Here is a 25983-nt window from a genome sequence, read left to right as displayed (position 1 = left end):
AACGAGTTTTCAATCTGGATGATGAATAAAAAGTGCACAGCTCCAGTGGCTTCCTAATATCGAAAGGAAGAACGTTCCAGACGGCCGCAGAAGCGCATCCGAAAGCGTGGCGATGCACTGACCATCAGCGGGCGAAGTATGGTCAAATAACCGCCACGACCCGAGACGTTCCAGCTCGCCGGAACGTGCGGCATGTGTGCGTGTGTGCGTGTCTGCGTGTGTGCGTGCGCACGCGTGCGCATGGTGGTGCATGGGAGAAGCCGAACCTGGGACACCAGCAGTTGACACCGTGCGAGCTCCTGCCGGCTCTCCTCCGCCCGCCGGCCGCTCTCACTCTGGGCGTTTTCCATCTGCTGGCAGCGCTTGGCCAGCGCCGTCACCTCGGCCTTCACCTTGCCGGCGTAGAGGCGCGCCGCCGCCACGTCCTCGTCGCCGCCCGCGCTCGGATCGGCGACCTGGGACGGGGGGGGGGGGTACGGGGGGGGGGGAACGCAACGTCGCCGCCGGGAGAGAGAATTCGCTGGCACGGTCGCGTCGCTTCGCGCCGACCCGCGCAGGGCGTTTCGATCGCAAGCTCCTGCGCCGACCGATTGCCTAACGAGGCCGGGATCAGTCGATGGCGTTCGCTGCCCGTGCGTCCAGGTGAAGAATGAAAATAGATCAACACGGCTCTCTGCTCAAATGAGCAGCGGGGCAATATTCCGCTCCGTTGTGTGTTGCCGGCCACGGTAAGGGCAACAAACTGAACACCAAAAAGCAGTTCCAATTCGTTGTTTCAACCTAGACGATTTAAAAGTGCACAGCTACCAGCGGCTTCCTAATATCGGAAGGAGGAGCCTGGTGACCATGAGCCAGCGGTGGAAACTCCACACTCCCGCGGCAGGGCTCAGCGCCTCCAAAGGGCGTTTGCCGTCGTCTCCGTGACAACGCGGTAACGGATTTTACCGTCCCCCCCCCCCCCCCGGGGAGGGAGCATCGGAACTGCGCGCTCAAGCTGCACCGACGAAACCGCCGTTGGTGGGGGGTTCAAGCGTCTGCGCCAGGGCACCTTGAGCTCGCTGCTGCCGACGGCAACGCCGATTTCCCCGAGGTCTTTGACGAGGGCGGCCATCACGTCGCCGACGCGCCTCTTCTGCTGCACGTTCACGTCCTGGAGGTGCCGGAACTCCTCTTCTCGCGTCGCCAGCTTGATCTGAACGAGTGAAACGAACGCGTCTGGGACGTCGTCGTCACGCGCCGACACGCTTACGAATGCACAGGACTGCTGCGTTACGACCATTGCAATGAGCGGGGGGGTATCAATCGACAATGATGGGTTAGGGCATCCTTAAAATTAATAAAAGTAAAATAAAATAATTATTTTATAAAATAATTATTTTATTTAACTTTTATTAATTTTAATGTTTTACCTACGTGACTTTACCGAAAAAACCTAAAAATATGAATCCTTGCAGTCACGAAAGCTTCAAATCTAGAATTAGGGCATCCTTCTTCTTCACACATTCTAGACAGGATATCGTCGTACCCACTGTTATAAAACAATCGTCTGTACAGTATATCGATATTCGCTTGTAGTATGGGTCAGTCTGCATGTGTCCAGTTCATCAGCAGAAATCACAAAGTGACCACTGGAAGGATATGGAAATGAAAATGAATGACCTCAGACCTTCAAGGCATAAATATGTCTCTATTAGAACCGACAGGGTTCATCCCATTCAAGGATCACAACAAAGGCCCTTAGCAGCAGCTCTTCGCACCGATATTCTACGCAAAGCGACCTCACAAGTAACTTGGTTTCCATTGCAGCTGCCTTCACCCATCCTGCGAAGGGGTTCTTATCGGTCCAATGAACGGCAAAGGGCGACGGGATCTGACGGGTGACGCCATGGCTCTCCGAGGGCATCTTTTGCGTCCCACTCACGCGGAGATGAACGTCGGACGAAACGCGGCACAAAACCCGCAAACCACATCGGAGCAACCACGCGGCACAACCGGGGACTTTCACGCAGCGACAGGGATGAATGAATGGGATGGGTGAACACCCCAGGGTGAGTGTGGGATGAGTGAACAGCAGGGTGAGTCTGGGGTGGGTGAACAGCAGAGTGAGTCTGGGGTAGGTGAACACGAGGGTGAGTCTGGGATGGATGAACAGCAGAGTGATAGTGGCTGAACACCCCAGGGTGAGTCTGGGATGGGTGAACAGCAGGGTGAGTCTGGGATGGGTGAACAGCAGGGTGAGTCTGGGATGGATGAACAGCAGGGTGAGTGTGGGATGAGTGAACAGCAGGGTGAGTCTGGGGTGGGTGAACAGCAGAGTGAGTCTGGGGTGGGTGAACACGAGGGTGAGTCTGGGATGGATGAACAGCAGAGTGATAGTGGCTGAACACCCCAGGGTGAGTCTGGGATGGGTGAACAGCAGGGTGAGTCTGGGATGGGTGAACAGCAGGGTGAGTCTGGGATGGGTGAACAGCAGGGTGAGTCTGGGATGGGTGAACACCTCAGAGTGAGTGTGGGATGGGTGAACAGCAGGGTGAGTGTGGGATGAGTGAACACCACAGGATGAGTGTGGGATGGGTGAACAGCAGGGTGAGTGTGGGATGGATGAACAGCAGGGTGAGTGTGGGATGGATGAACAGCAGGGTGAGTGTGGGATGAGTGAACAGCAGGGTGAGTGTGGGATGAGTGAACACCACAGGATGAGTGTGGGATGGGTGAACAGCAGGGTGAGTGTGGGATGGATGAACAGCAGGGTGAGTGTGGGATGGATGAACAGCAGGGTGAGTGTGGGATGAGTGAACAGCAGGGTGAGTGTGGGATGGATGAACAGCAGGGTGAGTGTGGGATGGATGAACAGCAGGGTGAGTGTGGGATGGATGAACAGCAGGGTGAGTCTGGGATGGATGAACAGCAGGGTGAGTGTGGGATGAGTGAACAGCAGGGTGAGTGTGGGTTGGGTGAACAGCAGGGTGAGTCTGGGATGGGTGAACAGCAGGGTGAGTCTGGGGTGGGGAACACGAGGGTGAGTCTGGGTTGGGTGAACACCCCAGGGTGAGTCTGGGATGAGTGAACAGCGGGGTGAGTGTGGGATGGGTCAACAGCAGGGTGAGTGTGGGATGGGTGAACAGCAGGGTGAGTGTGGGATGGGTGAACAGCAGGGTGAGTGTGGGATGGGTGAACAGCAGGGTGAGTGTGGGATGGGTGAACAGCAGGGTGAGTGTGGGATGGGTGAACAGCAGGGTGAGTGTGGGATGGGTGAACACCAGGGTGAGTGTGGGATGGGTGAACAGCAGGGTGAGTGTGGGATGGGTGAACAGCAGGGTGAGTCTGGGATGGATGAACAGCAGAGTGAGTCTGGGATGGGTGAACACCAGGGTGAGTGTGGGTCAGGTGAACAGCAGGGTGAGTCTGGATTGGGTGAACACCCCAGGGTGAGTCTGGGTTGGGGAACACGAGGGTGAGTGTGGGTTGGGGAACACGAGGGTGAGTCTGGGATGGATGAACAGCAGGGTGAGTCTGGATTGGGTGAACAGCAGGGTGAGTCTGGGATGGATGAACAGCAGGGTGAGTCTGGGGTGGGTGAACATGAGGGTGAGTGTGGGTTGGGTGAACAGCAGGGTGAGTCTGGGTTGGGGAACACGAGGATGAGTGTGGGATGAGTGAACACCAGGGTGAGTCTGGGATGGGTGAACAGCAGGGTGAGTCTGGATTGGGTGAACACCCCAGGGTGAGTGTGGGATGGATGAACAGCAGAGTGAGTCTGGCTGAACACCCCAGGGTGAGTCTGGGATGGTTGAACACCAGGGGGTGCGACAAGACCCATACCGCCTGCTCCTGCACATCCTTGCTCAGCGCCTCGAACAAGGAGGTCTTCTCCTCGGCCTCCTGATTCTTCTGGTCGTAATTGAGGGCGAGCTCCTCCAAGGCCTGCAGCACCTCCTTCACCTCCTCCTTGGCCGCCTTGTTGTCACTCTGGAGGCGCAGGAGCTCCTCTTGCCCGAGGCTCTGCTCTCGGTTCGACGCTATCAAGAGCTGACGGGTAGAAGCGGGGTTGGCGGTCGACACGGCACGGCGACCACACCGCCAGTGGTGCAAGTTCGAGAAGATCCCCACCACCACCACCACTATCATCATCATCATCATCATTAAACCCCACCGTACACCAGACGTTAAGTGGAGCTGGGCCGGTCCGTTTATTTACGTAGTCCATAGCCTCACTGATTATCGGTTCAATTTCTTGACTACATTGAACATAATTAGAAAATAATCTCACAGTGGGGGGAAGGGAGGGGGAGTGTTTTCTATCTTCAGGAGGAAGGGTGTTCGGGCAGCCGCTACTTTGAAGGTGCCTGAGCAAATTCGAGCACGACAAATGATTCGATTGCAGATGTTGCGTGGATCGATCGACTGAACCTATGAAGTGGTCCCAGCCCGAGTCGTGAGTAGGTCTCTTGGTGGCCCTAAAGCCGAGTGGTGGACACCTCAACATCATTACGGTGGCGGCCATGGGACAATAACCCCATTGGCATCACACGAAATAGTACGTATTTTACGGCCCCTGCAGAGTTGATAGGCCAAGTCAAACTCCCATTGAGATGAATTAATGCATGACTTTCTGGCTGCGAATTAAGCAATCTGACCACATTACCACCCAATCCGGTTATGTATTATTATACATTGCTATGTTATAATTACCATTATCCATGGGTGGTTAAACATAATGGGGGGGGGGGGGGGCTAAAAAAATAACAACAACAGTTTATTGGATTAAACAAAACTAAGTGAAAAAACGGAATGGGTGCGCAGTGAAATCAATAACGAGAGAAAATACCTCCTCCTGCTCCAGCAATTTCTGCTTCAGCTTCTCCACCGCCTGGCTCTGCTGATTGATCTCCTCGTCCTTCAAGAGAGCAAAACTCTGCGTGAGAGACTTAAACCAACAGGATCGAACAGAGCAAGCCACACGTTCAACACACCCGATCCATCACCGAATATCCCCAGCCCATTAGAAACACAAAAGTCACTCCACCCAAACCCCCCCACCCTGCACCCATCCTCCTTGGCTCCTCCCCCCTCCTCTTACCCTATATAATAACAATGTCCCATCACAAATAACTCTCACTACAGTTATTTTGCTGTGCCTTTTTACACCTGATGAAGGAAGCTTGTGTTGCCTCCGAAACGTCGTGATTTATAATTTTATTTATAAAATATTTGTATTAGTTGTTTATTATTTTTTTACCTACGTGACTTTACCGAAAAAACAAAAGTCACTTTCTTTCCTATCACCGGAGATGTGTCTCCGTAACCCCACGATTGGCCATTTCCTTTATAAATATCGCCGTTCGCTGCTACAGATCTACCCTACGACCTAAACACCGTTGGTTCTGAAGGAATGGAGGAAGGAGGCTCACGCGACAATGACTCTGCACACACGGGCTCCGGTGTATTTTAGAACGCAGTTCAGAATCAGTATCATTATTTAGAGGCCGCAGGAGGAGTCCGACGAGCTACGAAGCTCTTCTTCGCAGTCGTCCAGCCGGGGCACGGGGCCGAGTTGACCTGAGAGCACCGGGGGAGTTTTGTTCGAAGTGCGTGGGTGAATCGGGGACCTTGAGGGCACCGATCGGGGCCCGGGTTGCATCCGGCGAAATGTCGCGGTACCCGAATTGTAAATGCTGTCGTGGGTTTACTCTCCAACACACACTCGGTGTGTTGCTGTACTCGTTCACGATTTTTTGCCACGTTTTGCTTACGTGACAAACCTCACTAATTGTCTGTGTCGGGTGGTGGCAGGTTTAACGACACATTTGTATTTACGTGATCTAACCCAAACAAACCTCTATTACACTGGTCAACAAAAAAAAAAAAATTCTGTTCTTAGGTTTTTGGACTTTTGCAGCTGTTTTAGACTAATTTCAGGGTGCTGATTCCAAATCTGATCTCAGATTTGCTCTATCACATCTCATTTTTATGCTATCGGCATACCCCATTTTCATTGATTTTACCCGAAATTAACTCTGTCACTTATGATTGCAAGTTGTTGCGAGTCAGTGACTGCTTTAGTGTTAAAATATGGTGCTGTATTTTTAGGATAGTGTGTTTATAATATCATTTTATGTAGATATCCACATTTATTTAATATTTTTCTTCTGCAGTTTTGATTGAAAATGCAATATTTGATATCTCAAAAATGTGATAGACAAAACATGATGCCAGATTTGGAATCAACACCCCAAAATTACCTTAAAGCCGTTGGAATACTTTATGCCAGAAAAAGTGTGTTGACCAGTGTTTTGGATGATATTTATCGCGAAAGCCTACTACTAAATTTCGATTTAAAGCTTTCGTGACTGCATGTGAGAATTATTTTATTATGTTTTATTTTTATTATTTTATTATTTCCCTTCTACGTGACTTTACCGAAAGAACCAAGAAGAGCCTACTACTACAACGTGTTAAACTGGGGCCCTTTGTTTGGACAAACCAGTTGAAAGCTATGACACTGAGGGTATGGTCAAAATTTGACAAATTCGATTGAAAGAGTCCTCACCAACTATGCACTTAATTTGGAAATGTAGAACTCGTCACCACCCCCCCACTCCCACTGTGAAAACCTGGAAGGACCCCTCCTGAAAGAGACTCGTTGGGGCTTTCCATGGGTAAACGAGCGTCATGTGAATAAAAATAATAAACAGATATGATACATGGGTGAGCAATGCCGATTTATCTCTGTGATTTGTTTTCTCCCCCTTGCTCCCTCCCTCTCCCTGCATCCCCCCTCCCCGTCCCCACCTCTTCCCCACGATACGGCTGTGAACTGATCGATTACGTTGTCATCCTCATAAAATTAAGTTCTTATAAAGTTTGGACCTTATCGAGTTACTTTGCTCGCTTAATGACCATAATAGACTTGATTGAACCGCCACATTAACCTCGTCATTAACCTACGTGCTGCCTGTACACGTCCCCACACTTTGAAGGCACATTGTACTTTGGCATTTCCAAACATGACCCAACACCCCTTTGCATCAGAGCTCACCCGCTGCCAATCAATTACAGCAAAACCTTGGATTGCGAGCATAATTCGTTCCGGAAACGTGCTTGTAATCCAAAGCACTCGTGTATCAAAGCACTCGTATATCAGTTGTGATCACGTGACGCTCGGCAGACAAAGCGTATACACGTACTGCTCGTATTGCAAGACCTCGCTCGTTTATCAAATTAATATTTATTTAAAATTTCTGCTCGTCTTGCAAAACACTCGCAGACTGAGTTACTCGCAATCCAAGGTGTTACTGTACAGGTGCTGCTGTCGGTGGTTGAAATTCCACATTGCCATGGTTTGGGGTGGGCTGGTCTCTCCGTAGGTACCACTGCTGCAGACTTCCCACAGAGTGGTGCTCATTGTATTGACCGCAAAGGGGTGATAGCCCGCGTTGACCCCTGATCCACAAAGTGTCATCACAGGCCTCAACAGTCCAGAAGAAGGCTGCTCAGCTGACATGCTGAGGTCGACCTTACCTCTCAAACGAAAAAAGAACCCAACTGATTTTCTGTTCAAATGAGAGTTGAGGCATTGCTGCTCATCTTCCGTTCACAGCCCTGAGGCAGTGGTGGCATATTCCACAATCCCATGGCAGGGACGAGTCTATCCATAGAACGACCCACTGTTGACTTCCCCACGAAGTGGTTCTCATTTCATGGGCCCCCTGAGGGGATGATGGGCTGAGTCAACCCTCCTAGCAGAGCTCCACCTCGGAGCCTCCCCATTGCGAGCCGCCCGCGCGACATACGCCCAGACACATTGCGGGCTTGCTTTTTCTCCCGCAGCGAAGGCCCCCCGTTTTAATTTTCGACTTAACCCGTTATTCACCGCCTGTGTGTTAACGAAGCGGTGCATTTTCATTCCCGAGGCGGCGGCGGCGGCGGCGGCAGCAGCAGCAGCAGCAGCAAAGCGATTCGAAGGCCCCCGATCCACCGCCCACCTTGTCGTCGAGCTGGCTGTAGAGCTTCGCGATCTCCTGCTTGCACTTCTGCGCCTCCTCGTCGGACACGGGCCTGCTGGTCAGGCCGAGGCCTGGCGAGGCCGGCACGGGCCCTGGAGTGGCCTGAAGGCTCTCGCTGACGAGGGCCTTCAGGCTCCTCCAGTCCTTCACGTCGAATCGCTCCGACTCGGGCACGGACTCGCCTGCCGAAACACAAACACACGCACACGCTTACCGCCGCACCGCACCGATGGGTAACAAATCAAAGGAGCAGGGCGAAAGCGTCTCCCGCACATGTCGGTCCCTCCGATTAGCACGGTTGGCTATGTACGGTGCGAAAGAAGTTCCAACTTACATACGCACATAAAAGTTTCAAGTAATTTAAAGCTTGAAAGTGCAGATTTTCGGCACCACACTGGCTTTAACGCAAGCAAAAATCTGGACCCATTATTGACATGTAGTGTCAGCATAGTCAGGCTTAACGCGGGTTGCCACCCCTGAGGTACAAACACTAGGACAAATCATGGGAAGAAGAAGAGTTCATAACGCCAGGGGAGAGCGGACACACAAACCGACAAAAGCCCAGACATTGAATGTTTAACGTTCCGGCAAGACGTACAAATTATCTCAGGACAAGGTGCCTCAACAGGAGGATGATCCTGGGAAGAAAAACTAAAACAGGGTCACGTGGGAGGTGGGGAGTTGAACCTGGAGAAACTTCTGCCACCGGAAGACAATAACAGAGGAATCTACTTCTGGAGGCTATTTGCTAATTAAACGATTCCACGCGTACATATTTACATAATTATGAATTCATTCAATATCTGCCGACTCTTCCAGGAGATCCTCCTGTGAAGTTCTGAACGTCGGAGGCAAAGAATCCAGGGGACAGGCAGGGCACCAGACTGTGCATAATGCTGACCTCATATATAACGACACGCAGAGACAGAACTCAACCGCCGACTTCATTGACTCTGCCGTGAGATGTAAATGTACACACAGTTCACCAACGTCTCATCGCGTTCTCCACGAATAGGGCAAACTGTAACGGTTTTGGGCAGTGGCACTTCTTAACAAATTGGAGATGGGATATTTTAGCTTCAAACCGGAGGGATTGTTCACAGTGTTGTGCCGTGAAAATACTCGGAAATGTAGGGAGTTACACGCATTGTACGAGGCTAACGTTTTCCACGAGCAGACGCCGGGATGCATACAAAGCAATGCGCGCATCATTCTTCGGAGCGGAGAGCATAAAAAAAGCCATTACGCAAATTGTTAGCCCATCATAGACGTTACACATTCTGCCGTTGATTAGCACGACCAACCAACGCGGCTGCAAATCACGGCGCGACGTTCGCGAAAGCGTTCACTGCCGAGCGCGCCGCTTGCTGCCTTTTGAAGACGCGAGCGCGCGAGTCCGGGAGGGCACGTGGCTGCGCAAGGGGAAAAAAAAAAATCCAAACCCTCCCCCCCCCCCCGTTACCACCGCCACCCCCCCCCCCGTTACCACCGCCACCCCCCCCCCCCCCCCCCCCCGTGAAACTCGCGAAGAAGGAGCCGTGGAGGAGCAGCGGACCTGAGCGCCAGCGTTTGAGCTCCATCTCCAGGCGGTGCAGCAACGCCCGCAGCGTCTTGTTTTTCTCCTTTTCTTTCTCGTACTTCTTCCGCCACTCGTCGGCCGTCAGCTCCATGTTGATGGTCACCGTGTTCTTGATCGTCTTCGCCCTGGAGGAGGTATTTTTTGTAAATTTTTTTAACAGAAACGGAACAACCGCGCCATGCCCAATGCACGTTTCGTGAACCCTTGCATAGCAAGCGAGGGAAAGCTACCGCAGTGTGCCGGTTAGCGCACCGGACTTGCGATCCAGAGAAATCCACGGTTGGATTCCATCTTCTTGGTTCTTTCGGTAAAGTCACGTAGAAGGGAAGTAATCAAATAATAAAAACAAAAAACATGATAAAATAATTCTCACGACGTTTCGGCTACTTCCCTTCTACGTGACTTTACCGAAAGAACCAAGAAGATGAATCCCTGCAGTCACGAAAGCTTTAAATCGAAATGGAATCCATCTCTCGGCGTGGCATTTGAAACAAAGCTTCTTAAATAACCCCCGTCCCAAGACACCTCCATCCACCTCTCTCCACTCAGCAGTATCCATAGGTCACCTTCACTTGGTTAAGGAAACAAACTCGACTTGACCTCTTACAATACTTCTGGCCAGAACTCCCTCCCGTCGGAGGCCCTTCTGCCAGCAGTGGCATGAGCGAAACATTTGCGGGGTTTTTTTTTTTATCGTGAAGTACAACTTTCCAGTGCTTGTTTATTAATTAACCTCCCAATGTAACCTTTCATTGTTTACTGCCGGTTGAAAGAGAGGCTCCATTTATTTTATGGGAATATTACTTACTAGTTGCGGGTGGTTAATTTAACTATTACGGCCGCGCAAAAAAGTCCGCGCTTTTAAACGACCGCAGGGAGGAGTGGTGGGAGGAGGAGGAGGAGGACACGTAACGTGCCAGTAGGCCCAGAGTGTGATTTACGACCCCATGAGCAGCCTCGCTGAGTAGGTGATGGGTTCACCACTGCACGGCATCACGGTGACAAAGAACGCGTTGCTCCCGTGGAGATTACGAAGGCGTCTCAAACAAGTTCGGTCGAGCATCGTCGTCACAGATTTCTACACAAACATGTGGAATTAAAAATAGAATTTAAAAAAATGTCAATGCTCATTTCCATGGATGGCCCTTGAGGCTGTAGTGGGAATCTGAATTCCTCATGGCGGGGACGCAACGCGTCGATAAGATGACCACCGCCCACTTCCTACAAACTGGTACTCAGTTTAGGATGGACTGAGTCGGCCCCCAAATGCAATCTTGACACACGCTACCTTCCGAGATCTTTCCGTTAAGTGCGCGACTGACGTGAGTGCAACCAGGTCGTGATGGTTAACCGAAAGTCTATTGAATTCGATTCGACTTTTTTTTTATCTCAAGAAAAACTCTGCCCTCTTGATCACCCTCTCCTGGGCTCCCTCTGGTGTAGGAGGCCCTTCCGCCCATTAACAGTGCGAGCAAGCGGTTGAATTGACTGCCCATGTACTTTGTTGTTTTATCCACCGGTCATCCTCGCGGCAGCAGCGGATTTTGGCTGCTATCCATCAAACAAAGACGGTCCCGCGTCGCGCGCTTTCAGGTGCGCTTCTACTGCGGGTGCCTGGAACGTTCTTCCTTCCGATAATAGGAAGTTGCCGAAGAAGTTCAACACACACACACATATGTAAATAAAATTCACAGTCTGTACACATCGTGGAGTAAAACACCACTCCGGAAGCACCCGATCTGAGCAACCACACAGGGCCAACGCGCCAGACACACGGGGGTGGCTGCTCGACCAACGAAGCGCGAGACCACCACCACCACCCCCCCCCCCATCACCCTCCCCCGACACTCGCGCCGCTCCCTACCGCTGGCCGAAGAGCAGCGTGGACTTGGTCTCGGCCTCGTTGTAGATGGACGGTGAGCAACAGATGATGACGGTGGTGCGACAGTTTCCGCCGAGCGAGTCCTGCAGGATGCGGGTCATCTTGCTGTCGCGGTAGGGCACGTGCGTCCTCTGCACGCGGCAAGACAACGCAGACCGCCCGCCGAGCCTCAGCGACGTCCGGACCTCCCACCGAGCGGCGGTAGCGAGACACGGTTGAGTGACGCGTCTTTCTCGGTGGCCGAAACGAAGAGATTATAAAGGTCGCACTCGTTTACGCGCAAAGGGCTCGCTGCACAAGTCAACCACGATGCCTCGCCGATCCCGTCAGGGAACATAAACCGTCATCGCGTGAGCTCCGATCGTCCTCGCAGCAGCTGCAGCGGCCTTTGGCTGGCCATCGAACAAAGACGGTCAACCGCATCGCGCGCTTTTAGACGCGCTTCTGCGTCCGTCTGGAACGCTCTCCTTTCCAACACTTAGGAAGCCACTGGAGCTCAAGAAAAAACCACACAGCAATCTCTCGTGCGATTTTCACACGGGTCAAAAAAATCGCGAACGGCCGCAGCGCCGCGATCCCGGAACGAACACGATCGCGGACACGTACGGTGCCTTCGGCGAGGGCGGCGATGACGTTGCCCAGAGCCGACAGCGACTTGTTGATGTTCTTGGCCTCATCCAGCACGGAGCCCTCAGCCCCAGTCTTGCTCACCTGCAACAAGGAAGCCCACGCACGCCACCGTGACGATTCACGCGTGCGATCGCAGCCTGCCAGGTCCCTAACAGGTTCACGCGCGGCCCTCTCCGCCGATCCACTGCTGGATGAGGGCCTACACCACGCCGTTTCGGTCGGTCGTGGGGGTTATCTGACCGTACTTTGCCACGCCGGTTGAGCGGGGGTTCAGCGAAGGCAGCGAGAAGTAAAGTGGAAAACAATGGATTTCCCCCCCCCCCCCCTGAAACTACCATCTGCTGCCCACAATTTACCTCCAGTTGCATGGACTATTTTGCCGAACAGTACAAATTGTGTCCCAGCGGGATTGCGCCGGGTGGGAACGACGTCAGTGTCAATGCAAAAAAACCTCATCTCACAATGACTTTGGGTAGTCAGTGCTCTCACCGTGTGCATTCGTGGAACACGCCTGGGAGGCCAGCGGATCAATTCAATGTGTGGGTGGCACTCCCTCAAAAGGTGAGGCGTGGCCAGAAAACTGCGGTGCAGCAACTGGGTTACCGGTCCGTCTGCATTGACATGCGAGTCCTACTCCATCAAATAAACGAGTTGTTCCTGCCATCGTGTTTTTTGTTGTTGTCCTCCGATAAACGAAATCTCATCAAGGAACCGATCAAACACCCCCAAATGCAGGAACTTCCCGAAGAGAGAGAGAGAGAGAAAGAAAAACCCCAGCACAGCCTCAAGAATAGCTTGTGCTTTTTTCCTATGCAATGGACAATTCTCAGCAGGTTTGCTAACGAATAAATAAGCAACTCCACGGCGCGTCCACAAGTGAAGCATTCCGGCCGGAGGCCTCGGGACGTAAATCCGTATCGGGGGAGCGCCTTGTGGTCGACGTAGACGTCTCAACCCCCCCCCCCCAGCCCGCCCCGAGTCTCCCGCGGGGTTCCTCCCTGGCCACTGACCTTCTCGCTGCCAGCCAGGTCCACCAGGTAGAGCTTCCCGCTGAGCTTCTGCTCCGTCTCCACGTTCTCCTGCTTCACGTTGATCAGGAAGATGCTGTGGCTGCGTGAGCTGTGCTCGTTCATGTCTAGATTGGCGAATGATAAAATGAAGAGATGTGCAAAACAGCCCACCGCTCTCTCGCAATGGGACCCCGATCAGCGTGAGCATTCACAGCCATGTGCACGTGAGTTTGTTGAACTTCTTTCGCACCGTACGTAGCCAGCCATGCTAATCGGCGGGGAAGGACAAACTAAGCACGATTGACGATGGCTTCGTACATTTAGTATTTGGGTCAGTCTGACAGCGCAAGGCTCACACGGAGGCGCGATGATTCACACGTGAACGATGTCTGCCAGTAGGAGGCGATGATGCTACGTGGTTTTATCCATTTATGTAATTGGCGAGTAAATATTCAAATTTGGCAAATGCTGTTTCACATAACTTCTGCAACGTCCGTGGTATTAACCAGGGCGGCCGCTAAACCCCAACTGCAAACCTCTGCAGCAGTCGGCGAACAACGCTACCCGCCCAGCCGCATCGCTGCCACGTCCCACGGGGCATTTAGCCATTCAGTTGCGATGCATTCGACGAAGGAAAAGGTTTATTCGGACAAGATTTATCTGTCACATGAATCATCACCAGCACCCCCCCATCAGCCTGTAGAGGTCCACTGCTGGACAAAGGGCCCCCCCCCCCCCACTCAGACGACGCCACCCCCCCTGCGCCTCTGTTCGTCAACATCCAAAATTAGTCGGGCGAAGTTCCTCATCTCGTCCCTGCATCTGGTGAGTGGTCTGCCCCTCCTCGCTCGCTCCCCGATGCGGTTTGTAGACTCGATGCATTATCTGCATCGAAGCCACTCCAGACGTGCCGTGTGCACGTTTGTTATTCCCAACGCTTTCCATCCCATTGACCGCATTGTGTCTACCCTCTAATCCATTCATCGTGTCCCTATCTCTCATCGCGACGCCGAGTATAGATCTTCCCCGTGGCACGCTGGGGCTCTTCTCAGCTCGTGGAACATGCCGGCTGCTGTCAGAGACGATGTTTCTGAGGCATAAGTCATAACAGCATAGGACGCAACGCTTGCGTAGTAATTTGTTTTTTGACAAAGGAAACGGTGCACCGCATGGCGCTGCTTTGCTTTCCGAACGCAATCCATCCTGATGTCATTATTTATTTACTCTCTCGGGCGTAGACGGTGGTGGGATTATATTATTTGGCCTAGACAAACGGATACGTTGATATTCTCGAAACAATGATCTGATTTCGTTTGGAATAAAGCAAAAAATGGGTCACGATTTATGATGACACCACATCCTGCCAAATGTAACATCCTGAAAACTTCTTCAAACACAGCGAGAGAATTACTTTGGTGGAACGGTATTGCCTTGGCACACAACCCTTTTTTATTTTAATCTTATCTTCATAAAGTCTCACTATTGAAGCCAAGTTTTCGCAAATATATTATACATCTGATATTTTTTTTTTTTTATCTGATATATCTCCCGTAAATTCCTTGTCTTTTCATTATATTCAAGGCTGCCTCGGTATATATATAGAGAGAGAGTAAAAATTTCACAATCAATACGGCGATGCACACAGTGATAGGTTTAAATTTGACATCTTCCGAATAAATCCTCTCAGTACATGGACGTGGTCTATTGTATGTGTGTATGTTGGACTTCATTCGCACCGTACGTAGCAAACCGTGCAAATCGGTGGACAACAAACTAAACATTGTCTCGTCTTCTAAGTGACGCCTGTTTCTCTAGGGCGGTTAAAATCCGGTACTTTGGTTCACCTGTTCGTTTAAGTACTTTAGTGAACAAGTCAAATTTCCACGTGATGGGGTCGAGTCTCTCCATCGGACATCCACTGCTGACTTCCCTGCGCAAAGCGGTACCTATTTTATCGGACCCGAAGGGGTGATGATAGGCTGAGTCAACCGCCAACCAGGATTTGAACTCTGCGACCCTTCCGATTGCGAGCTGCTAGCTCTACTGCTGGGCCACCAGGCCCAGAGTTGTGAACAGCCGATAACACATTTGACAACAGAGCCGCAGATTCGATAGCTTTTTCAATCGATTTCCCCCCCCCCCTGCCCAATCCATGTTGAAGAGCACAATAAGATAGCGTTGTTTCCCGAAAGATGCCACCATTTGTTTTTTAGTTTTTCTTGTAGCCATCGTTGTGTCCCGCTCCGTCCCTAACAACGAGACCAACAGCTTCGTCGTCCACGCCTGGGGTGCTTCGTCTCTCCCTGCGTGCGTGCAAAGCGCTCTCAAGGTTTCCGAGCGCTCCTCTGCGTCCGTGGCGCTCAGTGAACGAAGGGTCGTTGTGCTGTACCTCTACGCTGCCAACGTCTACGCTGCTTGCCTGACCTTCACACGCACCTGCACCGGCCGGCTGTGGTGAAGTATGGTCAAACAATCCCCCACGACCCACGTGGAGTGGTGGCGAGGCCCTCATCCAGCAGTGAATTAACAAAAGGGCACTACGTGTAAGTGCACGATACCAATCAACATACAGAGGGGCTCCCCTACTTATCAACGAGTTCGGTTCCAGAGGTCCGTTCACAAGTCGATTTGTTCGTAAGTCCAACTTTACTCCTGTCGATTCCAAACACGTTGTACGACATGTACACCAAATACGAGGAATGGCTTTGAAAGTTCATCTTCTTGTTTCTTTCGGTAAAGTCACGTAGAAGGGAAGTTATAAAATAATAAAAATAAAACATAATATTATTTTATTACTTCCCTTCTACGTGACTTTACCGAAAGAACCAAGAAGATGAATCCGTGCAGTCACGAAAGCTTTAAATGGAAATTTAGCTTTGAAAGTTGTATAATCTCCTGTAGATGTAGACGCCACCATCGCCATCTATTGAGCGGCGGTTGAACTTAACGGCTCTCGGTCCGAACAGGCAAGTGGACATACGGAGACAGGTTCGTTCGTATCTCTGGAAGTTTGTGAGTCCGAATGTCCGTAAGCAAAGGAGTCCCTGTACCCCGATGTTATCCTTGAGAAACTGCGCGTAATTAATGACGGTGGGTTGCTGCGTGCAGACTCACTGGTCACAGCCACATGTCTGTTGGCTTTGCCTTCATCAATCACGTCCATCACCTCCTCCGGGCTGGACACGAACCTCTCCGTGCACCCCTTGGGAAGACGGAAAAGGATAAAAAAAACAATTGCATGCGCAGCCACGCAGTTTTCATAAAGTAGAAATAAAATAGAACTAAAGTGCACGAGGGAGGGCTTCTTTGCGTGATCGTTGGGAGGCAGTTAGTTGGCAAAATTTCCCAACGCCAACGAAAATTTGCATAACGTTCCCATTGTTTCGTTTGAAATTTACAAGTTTGAATTCACAAGTTTGAATTTACAAGCGCCCTTTTAAAGGTCCGGCGGACGTGAAGGCCGGTCCATTACGCCGTGTTCATGGAAACGTGCCGATGCTCTCCACATCCGTGAGAGCGAATGCTCTTGTGGCTGGAACGCGGGGAGAAGTGCAAATTCACGTTCCGGAGGTTTCCCCAAGAACCCCAGCTCCCTGGCGGAAAGAAAGAAAATACTCACCGAGGAATTGTTTAAACGTCCAAAAGTAAGGTGTTCGAGAAAAAAAAAGTTCTGCCCTGAGATTCTTGAGAGGTAAATACGGATTATTACTATTGTTCTTTTTTAATGGGCAATAGAATTTTACATCTTGATTTTAGTTTTTTAAACAATACGCATACTTCCATCTGATTTTGAGAACCATGCTGTAGTGATCATGATCGTAAACAAAATATCATCATCATCATCCATGGTCATCCACTTCTGGATGGAATGAAGGCCTTCACCAATCCGCCTCAATCTACCATGACGCATCAATTCACAAAGCCCAAAAAAGTATGCATGTTGGACTTGTGCTTTGTCCAGTCGTAGTAATTGTTGGGAGTTAAAGAAAGCACTACATTAATGACAGGACAGTTGAGATTGCGCTACCGAGCATAACACGTATGCAATAGGTGAGTCAACAAGAACCAGCCGCATGGCCTCCCGTATGTACGTATGTTTGTTGAACTTCTTTCGCACTGTACCTAGCCAACCGTGCTAATCTGAGGTGCTGTAGCGAGTACCAGCTCACACATCGAAGGCAATCCAGGTTGTGGAGGCATTTATTTTATAAAATGAATTTTAAAAAATATATAAAATTTATGTTGCCATCTGGCTGCGCGGCTTTAATTAAATGCTTTCCAAAAGCTTACGCTAAATCATCGGAAAAAAAAAGACTTACACGCTCCTGGCAAGCCCTGACCTTTACGTCATTGAGGAACAAGTTATGGTTACTCACCTTGACATACGGCACCCTGTTTTTATCTTCGTGCACCGACAAGTTCGTTTTTGAAACTGCAGGGGTTTTTTTTTGGGGGGGGGGGAGGTGGGGGGGAGTACAGTGAATAATTGAAGTCAAGCTTCAAAATAAAAAACTTTTACCAACGTAAAAAAAAAATCAAAAGTGCTCCGAAGGAATGCGTGCGTAGTGACGATGTGATTGTTATAATAAAATAAAAACTCACCATCCAAAAGGTCCCTTATCTTGTCAAGGTATATTTCAAAGTATGAAACCTGCAATGTGAGCATTGAAATCCTATTGAAACATTCGTGCCAAGTGCACAGATAGGACACGATCATTAATGTGAAATTGTATCTCTCTGCGATGTCATCTGCCTTTGCTTACCTTGATGTGGAATTCAAGATTTTCATCCATGGAGTAAATGTAGTGGAATATGTCCTTCACTATTCTTGGAATCACACCCATATGTTCTTGGTCATGCAGCACTCCCTAGAGATTGGCAGGTGACACATACATTTAATTCATGGCGGCATTATGCCTGTTACTGTAGGTACGGTCAAGTTCGTCTGTGCCATGGTGTGACAGATGGTGCGGTGGATGGTGGAGTGGCCTTCATAAATCCTGTGCGTTTTAAAAGCTAAATTTTAAAATAACAGGGGTGCCGTGTTGGTCAGATGTTAACTATCTCGCCCGGCATACAGGAGGTCGTGGGTTCGATTCCAGCTGTGACATGTATATTTGGAGTGTGCATGTTCTCCCCGTGGATTTTTCTGTAGGTGCTCCAGTTTTTCACTCCACATTTAGAATCATGTGCTTCGAGTATTTGGCTGCTATACATTTACACGTGATAAGCCACTTCGTTGAACTATCATTTGTGGCCAGGCCACTTTTGAAAAAAAGAGCTATACAGCTCAGTGGGCCTTATTTGGTAAAATGAAATATTGTTTATAGTTTTTAATGTTTTTTTGCAAGTTTACATTTATTGTTCCTTCTTTACTTGTGGCCTCGATACATTTTTTTCCATTATTACCCATCAATCTGTGCTGTGTATTTCTCATTTGCACTGTAAAGCGTTCAGAGTTGCCGTTTCAATATTTAAGAGGCTCAGTAAATGCAACTCCTTACTTTAAAATGTTTTCAGACTTCATGGAAAAGACCCCCTTAGGATTTTTGTTGTGACATTCAGGACAAGATAATGAATTACCACGGTGTATGTTTCACTTTCATAATCAAATCAAACTTTGAAGGCTTGCCTTGACTGCTGCCCCTTAAGTGACATGTGTGTGTGTATGTAACTAGGTCAGAGGAATGGCTTACCTCCATGGTATGTGTTTTACCAGAAGCAGTCTGCCCGTAAGCGAAAATTGTTCCATTATAACCTTCGAGAACATCTGTAAAATGCATGAAGCAATGTGTCATGAAGCATTCTAAGCGGAGCTTACGGTCGTAACAACATCATCTCTAGATGAGAGTTTTCTTGGTGAAGGGGGGGGGACATGCGTGGTACAATAAAATCATATTTTAAATCAGTGGACTCTCCACCCCACGTGACTTGCCAAACCGGGTTTTTTTTCGTGTGTGTGTGTGAAGTTCCTCCATCAGGTGTGGCTTATTAAACCAGGGGCAAGTTGCATGTGCAACGACGAAGACCGCCGAGTTCACGTGCTGACCGCATTTGACAGTGACGCCTGTTTCGTTGTGACCAGGGGAATGGGCACAACGACGCTTGCGAGTCAAGGCAGCGTCTCGGGGCGCCGTCGCCGCTCACCTTTCGTAATCTGCCTGGCACAGGCGTTGTACACCTGCTCCTGCGTTGTCTCCGGGTGAAAGACGCCGTCGTAGACGTACGGTTTATTCTGAAACGCAGCGAGCGTCGCCCGCGGGCACAGCGTTAGCCAATAATGGGGAAAAAGCACCGCCCCTTGGTAATTATCAAAATCACGCGGCCGGCTCGACGACACCGCACTCGCAAAGCTGCGGTGTGCGTCATCGAGGACACGGGGCCGACACCTGCGCCGAGCGCTTGGGCGCTCCTCTCACCGCGTGGCCTCTCACTCGATCGGCATTCGCTGGCACACGCAGACACTCAGCGACGTGAAAGGGTGGGGGGGGAGGGTGAGATTCTGATTGATAATTTTAAAAAAAAATGTGTCGTGAAACCCTCCTCCACCCGACACAGCCCATTAATAGAGTTGTCACGCGATGAACACACGTGGCCAAGGTGTTACCGCTTCAGCGGCACCGGTGTGTTGGAGCGCACTGCACCGAAGCAGTAATTAAAGTGGCATTTTTTTTGTTCACGTGACTGGATTAATTGGCTGCGTCAGGTGGTGGAGGGTGTACCACACAAACACACACTTTATTTACGTTATCTGACCCAAAAAGCTCTCCGCGAATCACATAGGTCGCGAAAGCCAAGTGTTACGTTTAAAGAAGATCCTCTCTAAATTCAGCTACCCAAACGATATTGGTAATGCCCATGCTGCAACAAGATGTGTTCTTCTCTTTTGAGACAAGCAGGAAGCGCAAAATTGCCACAGTGCACAGCTGAAGCCGTGCCGATCATCGTTCACCCACACGATGGCATGGGGTTCTAAACACATCTAATGGGAATCTCAACACATCCCATGGCAATCTCAACACATATCATGGGAATTGCAACACATCTCATGGGAATATCAACAAATAATGGGGGTTCTCAACACATCTCACGGGAATTTCAAGACAACTCATCGGAATTTAAACACATCTAATGGGAATATCAAGACAACTCATGGGAATTTCAACATCTCATTTGAATCTCAACACATCTGATGGAGTTCTCAACACATCAAGAGCAGCATCTCTCCCAACAACACCAGCCTAGGCTGAGGACAGGTGTGATGCAAAGTGAGTTCCAATACAAGTTCCTTTGTTGAACCAGGTGAGAACCAAAGAGACCGGGAGAGTCTCATTTTCAAGAGTGACCTGGCGACACCTGCAAGCAGCAAGGCCTGAGCCTCCGGACACAGGAGCTTCTCAACCACCTCGTGCCCTCTACCAATTGCCCATGGTCGCCAATGTCCTCAATGCAATGTGAATGCCCCACATATCCTGCATACCATCAGTCCATCGGGTGAATCAATAAGAATCGTGTCCCAGATGTATAAATGCCTTGCATTCCAGAATACCCCATATACCTGCTTAATGCTCTTAACCCATATCGCCCTGGGCACATACTCCACGTGTACACATACCCCACGTATGCTTTGTTACCCTCAGCTCGATTGCCCTATGTCTCAATGCTCGATACCTAACCTATTTCTGCAAGCTCATTTCGCTACATTTTACAACTACCCCGCGTCTAACCACCGCTCTTAACCCATAGCGCCCTGGGCACATATACCTCGGGGTCAATGCCTCAGCTGAGCTCCATGTATGCCCATGCCACGTCTAAGCATTCCCTTCCTTGCCCTCGTCCGCCAGGTGCATCGTGCCTCTGGTCTCATTACGCACACGCCGTTCGAGCTGACGTTTGACGCACCCGTGGCTTTGTTGTGATGATTACCGGTGCCTGAACCCCCCCCCCACCCCGATCAACCCGATCAACCCGGGGCTCTCTGCGCGTTTGATTAGTTTGCTTATACCCATCCCCATCGCTGGCGCTACTGCCACCCCCCCGCCCGCCTGGTGCCTCCTCTCACCGAGACGATGACGGTATCGTTGCCTTGAAACTTGGCGATGAACTTGTCTCCCCGCGCCTCCTCCGATTTGTTAATCGGCCGCACACGGCACATCACCTTGATGTTACACTCGGCAGGGTCCGCCATGGCGGGGAGGCTGACGACTGCCAAAAACTCACGGACCGTGGAGCAGCAGCAGCAGCAGCGGGCACGGCGTTACAAGAGTCCTCAAGACGACAGCGCCCGGACGCATTTAAACTCCGCAAAGCCTCCTGGCGAGGGCGGGGAGGTGTCCACGTGGAGGCGGAACCACGTGGAGGCGGGACTCAACGTGCGAGTCACAAGCCAAGAGCAGCAGCAGCAGCGACAGGTCTTATGCCCAGAGAGGGCAGGGCAAGCGCGCGCGCGCACGCGCACGTGGGAGTTCAGGGCAGGTGCGGCACCCAAAGTGGGTGCAGCAAAGCCCACAGGTGGGAGCAAAGGGAGGACACAAAGACAAAGATCCCCCGTATAGCCTTGACAGACTGTTGGGGCAAGTGCTGTTAGCAAGCGCCTCTGAACGCCGGCACGGTACGCCACGCCACGCCCGACCGCCTTTGTCTCCACAGTTTGAATATTTACAGTACCACACCAGGTACTCGTTTTAGGCTGAGTAGACCTAGGGGAGGCCCGGGACCGCTTCAGATAATCGTCACCGGTGTTGCCCGTGAGTGGGACTCGAACTCGGCTCGCTGGGTTGGGAGCGCAGCGCCCTAACCGCTACACCACCGCTCACCACCAGAGGGCACAACAACAAACCGCCATTCGCCACTCAGTGGCGGTGACGTCACCACGACGCTTGTGCCAGGCTATGTGCACGTTGAGGTCACGTGAAGTGTCAAACGTCCACTGGGAGGAGGTCACGGGGCAGACCCAGCAGGTGCCACGGGTCGACTGAGATGAGTGGCCGATGCACCTCCTGTGCCCCCTACTGTGCCAACTTGCTGAGCTTTAGCTACCCGGCGCTCCGCTCGTTGTTGTGAGCGTCGCTCCTCCCCCCTCCGTTGTTGTTGGAGGGCGACTGCCTCCAACTGCCCAGTGGCGTCCTTCATGAAACTCCTCCACAGAGGCCGATCTTGACACCGCTTGTACCAGTCATCGGCAAGTCCACTCAGCTCCACGTTCTCCTGTACCACATCATTCCATCTCTTCTCTAGCCCGTGCCGCGCCCTTTTAGCCCCCTCGATCCGGCCGAACAAAAGCTGTTTAGGCATGCGGTGGCTGGGCATGCGGGCTACATGACCCAGCCAACGCTGCCTTGCCTGCCGGAGGAGCTCACTGATGGGACTTTGTCCAGATCTTTCAAGTATATGTGAGCTCCTCACATAATCCAACCTGGTTAAACCCAAGATAAATCGTAGTCAGGCCAGCCTAAATGTTTCTATCCGGCGAAGATGTTCCATTAGGGGGGTCCACGTTTTGCAAGCGTAGAGAAGGGAGAGATTGACTGTGGTCGCGAAGACCTGAAGCTTCGTGCAGAGCGACAGACCAGGTGGCTTCCACACAGCATTATGCAAGCGATGAAAAGATAATGCCCCTCGACTGATTCGGAGTGAGACCTCTGCTGTCAAACCGGAGCCGGTCATGAGCAAACTGCCCAGGTATGGGAAACTCCACTCTCTCCACAACTGCCCTATCACCAATTGGGAGTTGTGAGGGTGGAGTGTCCGATAGTCCAAAATAACCAGGCAGGTGCTTAGTTTTGGTGGGGCTGATGGTAAGTCCCCACCTCTTAGTGGCAAGCTCCAGGTTCAGCAGCAGCACCTCCAACTCCTCCTCTGAGTGAGCAGCAATTACCAGATCATCGGCATACATAACTTGGTTGAGCAATAGGGAGCCATCTCTTGACCGCACCCGGGCATCGATCAGCCTCCCATTGTTTCTCTACCAGATGGAAATTCCTCCGGTACAGCTATTGAAGGCTTCACGAACTACGTGGTCGAAATAGATGTTAAATAATGTGGGAGCCAGAGGACATCTCTGTCGCACCCCAAAGTGAACAGGGAATGGCTGCGACTCCCGGCCACGTAGTTTTACCCGGGCCCGCTCACCATCATGAAGGTCCTTAATGATTGTGAGCAGCGGGTCAGGGACTCCGAAAGCACCAAGAACAAACCCAGAGCCCAGGCCTACTAATGGTATCATAGGCCTTGACCAGGTAAATAAAGCAGAGATGTAGGTCTTGTTGGAATTCCCTACACCTCTGCTGTAGCAGACGGATAGAAAATATGACATCTGTGCAGGACCGCCCTTTCCTGAAACCGCATTGGGGCTCCGCAAGCCTCTCCTCGGCGTGCCTGGCAAGGCGATGTTGAATAATCCTTGCAAGGACCTTTTCCGGCACACTGAGGAGTGAGATGCCCCTGTAGTTGTTACAGTCTGTGCGGTCCCCCTTCTTTAAGAGGGGGACCACCAGGGCATCCTTCCAATCCTGTGGAACCCGTCTAGTGGTCCAGACTGTTGCTATGCCATGTAGGGCAGTCTGTTCACAAACGCCACCCTCCCTCAGCATTTCGCTTGGGAGATCATCTCTGCCTGGTGCCTTTCTTTGTCTCAGGCTCTGGATCGCCTTCAGTACTTCCTCAACAGATGGCACCTCAGCCAGCCAATCACAGGGGGTGACTTCTTCCAATATTTGAGGCACCGCAGCCTCAGCAGAGTCATCCCCACTTTATCCCACGATATTTTCCAGGCTGAGGGATTTCGCCTCCCCCAGGACCTCACAGAAATGCTCAGGAAATCTGCAAACCTGTTCCTGGGGGTCGGAGATTGGATCACCATTCTTTCCCCTAATGATGATAATAGGTGTGGCGCTGCAGGTTACTTATTTTATGGAATTAAATAGCGATTTGTGATCGCGGGCCACTGAGGCAGACTCCATCTCCACAGCAACTCGCGACCACCACCCATCCTTGCAGCACCTCACGGCTCTCCGAACCTCCGAGCGAAGGCTGCGGTAAGCCTCCTCATTCTCTGACGTGGGATGCTGTAGCCGATGAGAGTGGGCCTGTCACTTTTTCTCAGCCAGCCTGAACACCTCCTCTGTCAGCCAGGGTCTCTGGGGAGGTCTGGACCGTGTACCCAAAGCAACCATTGCAGCTGCATAAGCCACAGTCCTAACCTCGCCCATTTTCCCTCAACATCAGGAGTGTGGGACGACGCCAACTCCAGCCGCAAGCGATGATGAAATTATCGCTTGCAACTTTCGTCAGCAAGCTGAGACCATGTCACTATGAGTTTGAATGGGGTCCTGGGTGTACACCCACCATCGCAGTGGAAGAATGGCAGGCGCATCTTATAGAGGGCACAAGTCCACACCCACACTCAAGTGGGAGCGAAGGGCAGGACCGGCACGTAACCACAAGAATGCTACCCCATGTGGACTTCAGAGGGGCAGGTCGCTTGTCACGTAGCTGGTCGTGTACACGGGCTGATTGAGACAAGAGCTGGCCCAGCACCCACAGTGAAAAGGGCAGGAACCTCCAGGCGGCCAGGCATTAGAGTTGTAAAACACACATAAGCTTAAACGTTCACAGACTACATGTCACTCCGCGCTGTGAATAGAGGAGAGCTCTTCCCGTTTCCTTTGATTCACCCAAAGCATGCGACACTGGTGATAATCCTTTAATCGCCCAGACTTCACGATGCGTAACCGTGTATCCAAGGCTCGTTTGTGGATGTTTGTTTTTCCCCATTTTAAATCTCCTCTCTGTAGAAAGACAGAGCCTCCTTGGCGGCACTCAAATCTTGGCAAAGGCGTCTCAAGATTGCGCACGGTGGCGGCGAGGCGGGCGGTCGGGCGGTGTCACGTTCTCATCCACCGCTTTTAGAAGCAAAACTTCCACAACCGTAAACGCGGAGGGCTCCCCGCTTGATCCTCGGCGTGCCACGGCTCAGGATAGTTGAACGACACCGACCAGCAGGTGGCGACGTCTCCCCAACACACGCAGCAGAAGACGCGATAAATATTTAGCACGTGCTGAACTGCGTACATGGGAAGCCCCTGCAATGACGTGTTCGTTAGGTGGTACATTTTGAACTCGCAACAATAGTTTAGGGCAGCAAGCCTATCAACCGAACACGATGTACAGGGTGCTTCAGAAAAAAATGTTAACACTTACATGGGACTCGCGTTTTTAATGGGAAAAAAACAGATAATAGTACACTTTAGCGTGATAACAAATGTCATGTTAATAGCTTCAACAAGTCCGAATCTCCCACTTGTTCGCCATCGTTGTCAACGCGTGCCTGGAATCTTCTCCAGGTGGTCTCCAGAGCCCGGAGGCACATTTTTCTTTCATCGTTGCAAATTCTCCGAAGTGTTAACATATTTTTGAAGCACCCTGCATTTCAGTCTGCATTCAGTTTTATATTGGTGGTGTGGGGCAATTTTGCGACGTGTAATACCAAGAGTACATTTGCAGGTACTTTCGATTTAAAGCTTTCGTGACTGCAGGGATTCATCTTCTTGGTTCTTTCGGTAAAGTCACGTAGAAGGGAAATAATAAAATAATAAAAATAAAACAATAAAATTTTGATTTAAAGCTTTCGTGACTGCAGGGATTCATCTTCTTGGTTCTTTCGGTAAAGTCACGTAGAAGGGAAATAATAAAATAATAAAAATAAAACAATAAAATTTCGATTTAAAGCTTTCGTGACTGTAGAGATTCATCTTCTTGGTTCTTTCGGTAAAGTCACGTAGAAGGGAAATAATAAAAGAATAAAATAATGTGGCCGAAACGTCGTGAGAATTATTTTATTGTTTTATTTTTATTATTTCCCTTCTACGTGACTTT

General features: G+C 50.8%; 1 protein-coding gene across 1 annotated transcript in view; it reads right to left on the bottom strand.

Annotated features, from left to right (window-relative positions):
• The window catches only part of LOC144726808 (kinesin heavy chain-like), a 30131-nt gene extending 8711 nt beyond the window's left edge, over nt 1-21420 (bottom strand). The window contains exons 1-16 of the mRNA XM_078605768.1: nt 21170-21420; nt 19255-19342; nt 18804-18877; nt 17871-17975; nt 17710-17758; nt 17484-17539; nt 16222-16309; nt 13108-13232; nt 12074-12178; nt 11450-11598; nt 9562-9710; nt 7986-8188; nt 4829-4897; nt 3823-4029; nt 1049-1192; nt 267-455 (exon numbers count right to left, since the gene is read on the bottom strand). Coding sequence (XP_078461894.1) covers nt 267-455; nt 1049-1192; nt 3823-4029; nt 4829-4897; nt 7986-8188; nt 9562-9710; nt 11450-11598; nt 12074-12178; nt 13108-13232; nt 16222-16309; nt 17484-17539; nt 17710-17758; nt 17871-17975; nt 18804-18877; nt 19255-19342; nt 21170-21295 — 1926 coding nt within the window. The 5' untranslated portion in view covers nt 21296-21420. The remainder of the gene's footprint in view (nt 1-266; nt 456-1048; nt 1193-3822; nt 4030-4828; nt 4898-7985; nt 8189-9561; nt 9711-11449; nt 11599-12073; nt 12179-13107; nt 13233-16221; nt 16310-17483; nt 17540-17709; nt 17759-17870; nt 17976-18803; nt 18878-19254; nt 19343-21169) is intronic.
• Between the last annotated feature and the right edge of the window lie 4563 nt (nt 21421-25983).

Source organism: Lampetra planeri, chromosome 1, assembly GCF_965212315.1.
Source record: "Lampetra planeri chromosome 1, kcLamPlan1.2.h2, whole genome shotgun sequence".
NCBI lineage: Eukaryota > Metazoa > Chordata > Hyperoartia > Petromyzontiformes > Petromyzontidae > Lampetra > Lampetra planeri.
The sequence above is the reverse complement of the archived record's forward strand: the minus strand, read 5'-3'. Positions and strand labels throughout refer to the sequence as shown.